This window comes from Hakea prostrata, chromosome 1 (genome assembly GCF_041222555.1).
Source record: "Hakea prostrata isolate BN-2017 chromosome 1, UWA_Hpros_2, whole genome shotgun sequence".
Classification (NCBI taxonomy): domain Eukaryota; kingdom Viridiplantae; phylum Streptophyta; class Magnoliopsida; order Proteales; family Proteaceae; genus Hakea; species Hakea prostrata.
The window spans coordinates 33,474,354-33,485,147 of NC_142600.1; the positions used below are offsets into that span (position 1 = coordinate 33,474,354).

Consider the following 10,794-nt stretch of genomic DNA (forward strand, 5'->3'; position numbering starts at 1 on the left):
TAAAAAAATAAGGATAAAAGTGTTGGAATCTTTGTCGCTTATTCTGTCTTTTTATTGCCATGGTGCCTTTGGCAACCAAAGTTCTTTGATTTTTTTTTTTTCTTTCAATTTTTTCCCCCAATAGTAAGATGGAAAGCTAAGTGATGATATGAAAGGTGTTTAGTACTAGTTATTCAACCTTTTATTTTCCAACAATAATGGATGATAATGAAAGCTCATTAGAGTGGTTATGCACATTTTTCAAGATATGAAAGTTCCATTGTAATTACCTAGAAATTTTTGAATAAGAAAATGGAAATGAGCTTGGAAATTGTTTTTTTTTAAGGGGAAGAAGGTTCTAAGAAATTGCCTTGCTCATTTTTGTTGATTTAGCAGCAGAGGAAGTACTAGTAGCGGGATATGTAACCAAATATTCAGGTACAAATTTGGTTTATCTTACATCGCTTCTCGAGCTAATTGATAGAAGATGAAGTAATTAGTAGTTTGGCCGAGTAGTGGTGGATTGGTACCTTGTACAAGCATTTCTGTAGAAGATCAGATGGAAATCATAAGCTTAGCCATCTTTTTGAATCTTCTGGTGGTGTTGCAATTTCTTTTTTCATTAGTAGAAATAGCCACGGCAGTTCCACCACTAGCCTTGCCGGGTTGTGACAGCAAATGTGGAGATGTAGACATACCCTACCCTTTTGGCCTCAAGGAAGGTTGCTTCAGTGATCCTAACTACGACATCACATGTGACGACCGGAGTGGCACCCTCAAACCCTACTATGCAAACCTCACTGAGGTTCTTGAGATTTCATTATTGGAAGCTCATTTTGTTCTGCGTCACTTAGATGCTGCTTATGAATGCTTTGATAATACAGGAAACCTAACAGAATCATTCGATGACATATATAGCGTGGCAGATTCACCATTCAGGTTCTCAGACACCCGCAATAACCTCACAGGCATAGGTTGCAACACTATTGCCTCTTTAGATTCAAATTATGATGGAGTCGACGAAAATATCAATAGCGCATGTGTAGCATTGTGTAATAACTCGAAGAGTGTGATCAATGGGTCTTGCTCTGGAATTGGTTGTTGCCAGACCTCAATACCTTCGGGTCTCAAATATTTTGGTGTGACTGTTGGTGGTCAAGCTTTCTACGACAAATTGAATTGGATTTTTAACCCTTGCAGCTTTGCCTTCATAGGTGATTATAAAAACTTCACCTTTGAATCATCACATATTTCAAGAAAGAAACTTGACAGATCAAAGATCCCAGTTGTGTTGGACTGGGCAATTGGCAATAAGACATGCGGGCCAAACAGCTATCCCTCTAATTCAACCAATGCCCCTGGCTACAAATGTATGTGCAAGGATGGTTTTGAAGGCAACCCTTATCTCCCTGATCAAGGATGCCAAGGTAAGTAGTATCTTATCTTTTCTTGAGTCCTAATTAGTTTGTTGTTGTTAGTTGTGCATCTAGACTTCGTTACAGTAGTTATCAGCTTTTTGTCATTCTTGTGATGTGGTATGGTTTTGATGAAGACATAAATGAGTGTAAATCCCATGATATCTGCGATACGAATGCCATATGCAATAATACCTATGGGAGCTATATCTGCCAATGTCGAGAAGGCTACCAAAGCGATGGTTTCTTTTATGTCCGTGACCATGGTACGACATATGGTGGGTGTACTAAATACATGAAACGCATGCTGGTGATAAAAATTGTTGCAGGTAATTTTATTTATTGATAATATTTTTCTATTTTCTTGCATGGTTCTCTTATGAAATCCTCCTTTGCGAAGGACTATTTTTATCAGATAAGCCATGTAGGCCTTGCGAAGGAATATTTTTATTAGATAAGCCATGTAGGCCATCCAACTGTTTTGACTTACTAATTTATCGACTAAACTTGGATTTATTTTTCAATCTACTTTTTACTTGAATTGGAAAATGTAAGAGATTGAAATCGTAAAATACCAAAGGAGGAAACAGAACCGATAAAAAGACCTGTTATTACTTGCATTCAATCCCAATCCAAAATGGGTAATTATTTGTTTATAAATCCTCAAATGTTAAAGATTACTTTTGTTTATGCATGTAGGTACCGGTGCAGGTTTCATGGGTTTATCTACCTTTGTTTGGGTTTTGTATCGGGCAATTCAAAGAAAACGTAGACAAAGAGAAAAATTCTTCAATCAAAATGGAGGTCTGCTATTGCAGCAACAAATTGCTTCAAAGAAAGGGGAAAAATATATTGCCAAAATTTTCTCTAGTAAAGCATTAAAGAAGGCAACTAATAACTTCCATGAGAGTCAAATAATTGGCGAAGGTGGGTTTGGTAGAGTTTACAAGGGTACCTTATCAAATGAGAAAGTAGTTGCTATTAAGAATTCCAAAATTTTGGACAAAGGCCAGATTATACAGTTTATAAATGAGGTTGATATCCTATCTCAAATCAATCATAGGCATGTGGTGAAGCTTTTGGGTTGTTGCTTAGAGATTGAGGTTCCCTTATTAGTTTATGAATTCATTTCTAATGGAACCCTCTCTGAACATATCCATAGGAAGAATCAAACACCTAGTCTTTCATGGGGAAATCGTTTAAGAATTGCTGCAGAAACGGCCGATGCTCTAGTGTATTTGCACTCTTCTCATGCAGTACCTATCATTCATAGAGATGTCAAGTCTTCAAATATATTGTTGGATGATAAATATAGGGCTAAGGTATCTGATTTTGGAGCTTCAAGATTGGTTCCTTTGGATGAAACTCAAAAGATGACACAGATTCAAGGGACTCATGGATACTTAGACCCAGAATGTATTCCTACAGGCCAGCTAACTGATAAAAGTGATGTTTATAGTTTTGGAGTTGTTCTGTTGGAGCTTTTGACTGGAAAGAAACCACTTTTATTTGAAGAATCTGGGGAGTGTACAACACTGGTGTCATATTTTTTATCTTCAATGAAAGATGGGAATCTTTTTAATATTATTGATGACAAAATATTAATTGATGGGAAGAGAGAACCATTATTGGCTATCGCTGAACTTACAAGAGACTGCCTAAAGGATAAAAGGGAAGATAGGCCAACAATGAAGGAAGTTGCAAAAGAGCTTGATTCTTTGAAGATGTTCTACGAACAATCTTCGACACAACATAATCAAGAGACTGAACCTTTTCTGGGTGAACCATATACAAGTTCTACTGATGCAACTTTTGAAATAGAGATGAGTTATATTGTAACTAATGATGATCTTAGCTCAGTGGCAAGGTAATCTTTTATTGACATGGCATTATACTCTATGTTTATGGGTTTTCAATATCAATTTATTCTTGGATTTCTTCTATGTGCAGGTGAAAGAAAGGCAAGTGCTAGTGAAATTCACCAAAGGTGTGTCCTGCTTGATGGATTATTTTCGGAGGCTTGATATATGTTGTTGTACGATTGAACATAACATTTCTCTATCATATCTTAAAGAGTTAGTTCATTTGGTAAAGACCAACACTTCATAATTAAGTTGTTATAATTTTTAATTTTGATTATTTTAGATAAAATCACAATCAGATTGAAGTGTGAATATGACTATGATAATCAAATTTGTTCTAATCCTCAAATTATATATCCCTATTCAAAGTGAAAAGAAAATTGGCTTCGTTGTTTCTTCGTTGAAACTGTCATGCTTCCCTATTTCCTCAACATCTCCATGAGTCCCTCCTTTGCTTCTTTTTATACCATTCAACTTTCTCCGTTCCTAAGCAAACTTTCCTTCCCCTCCTCCTTTTCTTCGTAGTTAGTTCAAAGGTGGAAACATATGAACTCCTTATCAAATTGGTTGTGTCAACTATATCTACATATGCCGGGTCCATTTCTCTCTCCCTTGTGATGTGCTTGATAAAATTAGGAAGGATTGATCTAATTTTATTGGGTAGGCCCAATGAAGGCATGAAATCCATTGGATCCCATGGACAAGATTGTGTAAATCCAAGGAACAAGGTGGGTTGAGCTTTTGAGAGCCTCATTTGCATAATCAAGTTTTACTTGTAAAGGAGGGGCTGGAGGCTTTGGGAAAATCCTAATAGTTATTGGACCAATTTCATTAAGTCAATTTATTTCCCAACTCGGCCTCATTACCAGAATAGCCAATGTGTTCAATACTTCTTCTTTTGGCCAAATGTGTTCAATGCTCAGACTTGGGAAAGCAAGTGGGTACTGATTTGCTCGGCCTTGGGATGATAGTAACTAGTGTTGTGAGTCCGAAGGATGTTATTTTTGAGTATGATTGTCTTCGATTGGTAAATCTTAGCATTTGCAATCAATTATATCTACTACCCCTGGGAAAAAAATCAATTACAGAGCCCCTTACTATTAAGAATTAAAAGCTATAACTGGACAACTCTGCTGAAGCAGTTAAGGGACATTTGTAATTGATTTTTTTCTAGGGGTAATAGATGTAATTGATTGCAAACATAGGGGGTCTATATGTAATATGCCCCTGAGGTGGTGACTGTTGTGGAATATTGTAAGGCTTTTCTTTAGTATTCTTCGTGTTGCTCAGTTTCATATGTTTCTAGAGAATCCAATGGCATTGTTGATTCTTTATCTAGGTAGACCTTGTCCTTTTGCAAGTAAGACAGATTGGCCTTCTATCACTCTATGGCTTGTTGATGCTTGTGATTGTGTTCTCTTGCCGTTCTTTCCAATAGATTTGCTTTCAACCGGAAAAAGAAAAAAGAAATTGTAATAATTTTTCGGCACCTCCCGATGTTAAGTCATTGATCCACCCCTATCCATAAGATTTAGTTTTTCTTTTTCTGTTTTATTAAAATTAGAATATAGATCATCAAAACTTGATTCACTCAATGCAACTGCAGAGCTTAGAATATATTTGAATTGTGGATGTATTGTAGAACCCACATCGGGAAAAAGGGAGAACTAGTTTCTATAGTTGAACTTCCTAATAAGTTCGTCGTACGAAATGTTGCCAATAATAATTATAAAACCCAAAAAGATATTTTTGAAACAATCTATTTACTATCGCGCAGAAGACAACGGGATTACTTCATGATATTTAAGGTTCTAATTGGATGCGTGATTAGTTTTCTTCTATGGTACATTCTGGTAGCATATTTCTTCTTGATGTGGTACACTATGCCCCCATGCAAGGCTGGATATTTTTTGACATTTGTCCCACTCAATCTTTCTCTCTTACAAGTTGAGACCCAGGCATATGATTGCCACACATTCCTAAGTTCAGATCCACATGTTTATGGGTGAGACCCACCTCTGCCCATCAATATTAGGGGAGCACAATCCTCTACCCCGACGTATAGAAGATCCCAACTCTTCTTAAAGGCATAATGTTATAAGTCCAATGGGAATTTTTCTCTTTCTATTCACCCACTTCTAGTGATGAACTTATACGCAATAACAATGTGTGCTATTTGTTCTTTGATTGGATCTTTCAAGAACTAATAGCAGCTAGCAATGGGAGCTCGTGTCTCAGTGGAGTGGGCTTTCTTTCTCTCTGCTACTAAAAAACCAAGAAAGCTTCAAAGAGCTACAAAAAAGTTGGATTGGATAGTTGAGAGAGAGAGAGGTTGAAGAGAAAGACATCCCCATCTACCACAACTAACACCTCACCAAGCTCAAGAAGATTGCAATGTTACCTTTTATAATATTAGAGTACGAGCTAGAGCACAAGTTAGCCAATGGACTATAGGGAAGGACCAACACTTTCGGAAACACTAGAGAAATTCCACCATGAGGGGCATTGGAAAAGCAATTGATGTAAAGGAACATGATTTTGAGCTCTTGACCTTTGGATCAGGGAGGAGGATGTGCTTTGGCTATGAGCTTGGACGGTGGACTAAGTAATATGTGTGAAATCTTGCCCAAACCTAGCTAGGACACCCTATTTGTTTTGGGTGAAGAAAGACTTGTTTGATGCTAGACCTTGATGTTGGACCTTGATTTCAGTGTTACTATCTTTGAAAGCTTTAGGAAGTCATGTCAGACCTTTCCCTTATGGTAGACCCAATGTCCCGAAGTGAAGGAAGATGTCTCTATGGGCCCTCTCTGTAGAAGACATGGTGTTTGACCTGAAACCCATGGATATTGTTGATGGTGCTCCATACTTGGAAGCATTGTCAGTGATTATTTTGAATCTGCAGCCTGAAGAAGGTAAGCTTAGTTGGTGGACCTAATGCACTTCCGGACATTATTTGAAGGTAATTCTCTGACCTAGACTTGTTGATTGACTTTTAGGAGAAAACCCAAGTGAATTCGAGTTGATATCGGCCTCCAATTCCCTCCCCCAAGTTGCTGTCCTTGCTTGGTCGATTGGGCCAGTCTACCAGTCAGTCGACCAAAGGATTATAAGCCCGAGAAAATCTGGTTTTTTGGTCATTTTGGGTTCTATTTATGTAGATCTTCGGGGCTTTAACCCTATTCTTCTGTTGGGACTCTCTTGGTACGTGAGAAGGCTCCTCTTAGGCTCCTCCTTGAAATATTGTTTTTTGGTCATTTAATTGCATTAATATTATATCAAATCCTTTATATTTTAATGAGACTAATTGGTTGTTTTATTTGGATATAAACAGATTTTAGCATTTGGATATCAAATCTATAAAAAGAATGGTTAGAACCATATTGGCACATTTTTAAATTAAATCAAAGAATCACACCCAAATGAAGATGGAAGATTTGATTATGTCCAAAGCTAGAGGTTTGATCTTGCCCAAATCAGAAGGATTTTCGTAAAAAGACTTAATTCAACAAGCAAATATTTCGTTCTCTCTTGCGATCAGACATCTAAAGGAAGAAGCTGAATTGGAAAGTGACTAAATTGGAAACTATTGCATTGGCAAAGATGAAGAAAGGAAACAACTGAATTGGAAGAATTGCATTGCCAAAGCGAACGATGGAAATAACAGAATTGGAAAGAATGCAGAATTGGCAGGAATCCTCTATAAGAAGGAACGCATTTTCAGAGATTGAATGAGACACACACACTACAACAAGAGGAAGCCACAGTTCTGAGGAAGAACGGCAAAAAATTTTTTTTTTTTTTTTTTTTTTTTTTTTTTTCTATCTCCACCCCCTCCCTATCTCTACATTTAAATATAGTTTTTTTTTTTTTCCTATTGGGGGGCCCGGGTTTTTTTTTTTTTTTTTTTTTCGGGTATTTATGTGTTTTCAATTGTTGGAATTTATTAATTTGATTAATAAATTAAATGCCCAAGGGCAATATTGGAAACTCACTATTAGGGCGGTTACAAAATAGGTTATATATTTTAGTAACCACCGCATTAGTGAGTGAGTAACTGAGTGATTCATTCGAACGAGCGAATCTCTGAGAAACGGCGGCTCCATCTCTCTCTCCCTCTCTCTTAGAATCGCAGGCTTAGAAATTCTTCTTTCCTAGTATTTGATCTTCATTCCATTAATCCACGGCATTTGGGTTGTGGATATTATTCCATTTCCCTGTGATTGTGGAATCTCGCCGGTAAATCTTTGGTGGTGGAACGAGAACGTGGATCTAGACTTCCGCTGCGAATACTTCAAGTAAGGGAAAGCGAATCCGTAAGGAATTTTTTCCCCATCAATTAATTGAATTGAATTACTTTTGATGTATTACCTACATTGGCATCGAGCCATTGGTTCCCACGTTTATTGTTCCTCCCCATTGTTTAATTTTATTGTATGGATCCAATGGGAGGATCAAGGGTTTAATACGAAACCCATGGGAGAATTGATAGGGTTTTGGAAACCTTTAATTTTGATTCGGATCCGAGTGGGAGGATCCCCGTGAATTTTCCTAATGAAGATTTGCATGAATTGATAATCCATGATGATAATTTTTGTTAATAATTATTGTTGGATTTTTTTTCATGTGTTTTTGGATGAATTTTTGTAAGAAAAAAAAACGTGATTTTCCGCTTTTTTTGAAAAAAAATTTCGTTCAAAGAAAAAAAAAATCGTTAAATGGGGAATTGACGTCTGTGTACCAGACGGATGCTGAGAAGGTGAGCCATCTCAGAATCCGTTTGGTCACAGAAGCCAGACGGACTCTCAGATGGTGCGCCATCTCAGAATCCGTTTGGTCACAGAAGCCGACGGACTCTCGGACGGTGCGCCGTCTCGTAATCCGTCTGGTCACGTGCACGAATGCCGCCGAACCGCTGGCGAATGCCGTGTCCGTCCGGTGAGACGGCAGTCCATCTGGGCTGATGGACTCCGACGGAGAGCCGTCTTAGAATCTGTCTCAGACGGATTGTCAGACGGTGATCCGTCTCAGAATCCGTCTGAATTTTTTGTCCAATTTTGAATGTGTTTCTATTTATTGGACATCTATGGCTCACAATCTATGTGATGTTTGAGCATTAAGGGCCTAATGGGGCCTAGTGGGAGCTAATGAGGTAGAAGTGTTCTGTGTGAACCACCTCATAGCTTGAACATGATTGAATGTTTTATTTTAATAAAACTATTTTTTATTTATGGGTCTATCAATCATGTTTCTTGCACAGAATGAAGCTAGTGTATAAGTCTATGTGGGTTTGCATGAGAATTTGATTGAATGTTTTTTTAGCATCTCTTTTGGTTTAAGTGCTTATCCCATAGGTTGACTATGCTAGTGTGATTTTTTGTTGCATGAGTTGTGTTTTATGCTAGATTTATTGAACTCATTCTTGTATGTAATATCTCTAGAAAAATGGCTGCTACCAAGAGCATTGTTGCTGACCTCACTAAAGGAGATAAGCTGAATGAGAGGAATTATGACCTCTGGCACCGAAAGGTGCAATATCTCCCGGAAGAGCAGATATATGCTAGAGACCATAAACCAGACCATGAACCCACCCGAGGAAGGTACCACCGCACAAAGATCGCAGTGGACCTTGATATATACAATGCTTGGAAGAGGAAAGACCGGGTAGCCAGGATTACAATCCCGAGCTCCATGAGGGATGACCCGATGCTTCGCTATGAGAAGCATAGGACTGCAAAGTCTTTGTGGGAGGCCGTGAAGTTCCAAAGATGGAGGGACTTCCACCACAAGAGGCCGCCAGCTCGGACTCACTTTTGACGGTTATAAGATGCGCCAGGGTCACACCATGAGGCAAGCATATAACCATCATGTCTAACATGATTAGTGAGTTGAGCGCATGTGGGCGCCGAAGACCGATGAGGAGCAAGTCTCCGCAGTCATCAGGTCATTGCCAAAGACTTGGGAGCATATGAAGATCTTCTTGACTCATGCCGATGAGGTCAAGACTTTCGATCAAGCCGCCAAGCACCTTGAGCTTGATGAGGATCGGATGTTGGCCGATACCCTCAAATCGATGTATTTGCTGCTGAAGCTAGCACTAGTAAGGGTGCAGGCTTCAAGCGCAAGAGAGAGAAAGCTCAACCTCAGCGGTCCAAGCAAAGTAACCAGGGTGGGAACAAAAACAAGAGTGGGCCCAAGCGTTCAAGGGGGACTAGTGCCGGCAAGAAGAAATCAGCTTTGATTTGCTTCAAGTGCCGAAAGCCTGGTCATTTTGCTCGTGATTGCACTGAGCAAGAGGTATGTACTGTGTGTTATACCTCATCTTGTTATGTAACAAGTTCTACTATGCTTGCTGAACTAAATCCTTTGTGGATTGTTGATTCAGGTGCGATGTAACACATAACAAGGGAACGCTCGAGCTTCGTGGAATACCGTCGTATTCCAAGAGGAAGCAAAAGGATAACGATGGGGAACAGCTCAAGCGTGGAGGTTCATGGCATAGGCACATGCAAATTAGTTTTGCGAGGTGGCCGTACGTCGTTACTCCATGATGTGTCAGTATGCTCCGTACATTCGGCGAAATCTTGTTTCGTTATTTATCTTTTAAGACATGGTTTTAGAATTGTATTTGAAAACAATTCTTTGGTTTTGTATCTCGGGTGATACAGCTTTATGGTTATGGTTTTCTTGATAATGGTTTCATTGTATTGGATACAATTGATTATTCATTTAATTCTAGTAATGCTTTTGTTTGCCAAAATACCGTGTGTATTGATTCTAATTTGTGGCATGCTAGACTAGGACATATTGGCTTAGATAGGATGAACAAAGTTGGCAAGAGAAGGTCTCTTAGGCCAAGGTTCACTATCCGATTTGCCAACCTCGTGAGTCATGTCTAGCAGAAAAGCAACTAGAAAACCATTTAAAAAGGCTTTGAGAGCCTCTCTTCCTTTAGAACTTATCCATTCGGATGTGTGTGGACCCATGAATGTGCATACTAGAAAAGGACAATCATATTTCATCACATTCATAGATGACTATACAAGGTATGGTCACATTTATCTAATTTCTCATAAGTCAGAAGCTCTGGAATGTTTTAAGAAATTCATGAGCTTGGTTGAGAATCAGCTAGATAAAAGGATTAAAACTCTTAGAACGGATAGAGGTAGAGAGTATCTCTCCGATATGTTCAAAGGGTTATGTGATGAAAAGGGGATATCTAGACAACTTACTATTCCAGGGACTCCACAAAGAAATGGGGTTGCCGAGAGGAGGAATAGAACCTTGCTAGACATGGTGAGATCCATGATGGCGCAGTGCAAATCTACCCATCTCTTATTGGGGAGATGCTTTGCCGATCATGCGGCCTATATCCTCAACAGAGTTCCAACCAAATCGGTTCCTTCCACACCATATGAGTTGTGGACCGGAAGGAAGCCAGATTTGAGTTACTTGCGCGCATGGGGATGTGCAGCATATGTTCACTCTACTTCTCACCAATATGGAAAGCTTGGACCCAGAGGAAGAAAGTGTATCTT

At 38.8% G+C, this 10,794-nt stretch overlaps 1 protein-coding gene across 1 annotated transcript; it reads left to right on the plus strand.

The window, feature by feature from the left end:
• Positions 1-535: 535 nt before the first annotated feature.
• On the plus strand, positions 536-3,348 carry LOC149028792 (wall-associated receptor kinase 2-like). The gene is made up of 4 exons (XM_089162689.1): positions 536-1,406; positions 1,532-1,723; positions 2,094-3,261; positions 3,345-3,348. Exons 1-4 carry the CDS (start codon positions 539-541, stop codon positions 3,346-3,348), a joined length of 2,232 nt encoding a protein of 743 aa, XP_089018815.1. The 5' UTR covers positions 536-538.
• The last annotated feature ends 7,446 nt before the right edge of the window (positions 3,349-10,794 follow it).

What these genes read in the sequence shown, in the direction of transcription:
- LOC149028792 (XM_089162689.1), top strand. Translation starts at nt 539, where the DNA reads ATGGAAATCATAAGCTTAGCCATCTTTTTGAATCTTCTGGTGGTGTTG. An exon ending in CCCTGATCAAGGATGCCAAG is followed by an intron (nt 1,407 to 1,531) that starts GTAAGTAGTATC and finishes GTTTTGATGAAG; the next exon opens with ACATAAATGAGTGTAAATCC. An exon ending in GGTGATAAAAATTGTTGCAG is followed by an intron (nt 1,724 to 2,093) that starts GTAATTTTATTT and finishes TTATGCATGTAG; the next exon opens with GTACCGGTGCAGGTTTCATG.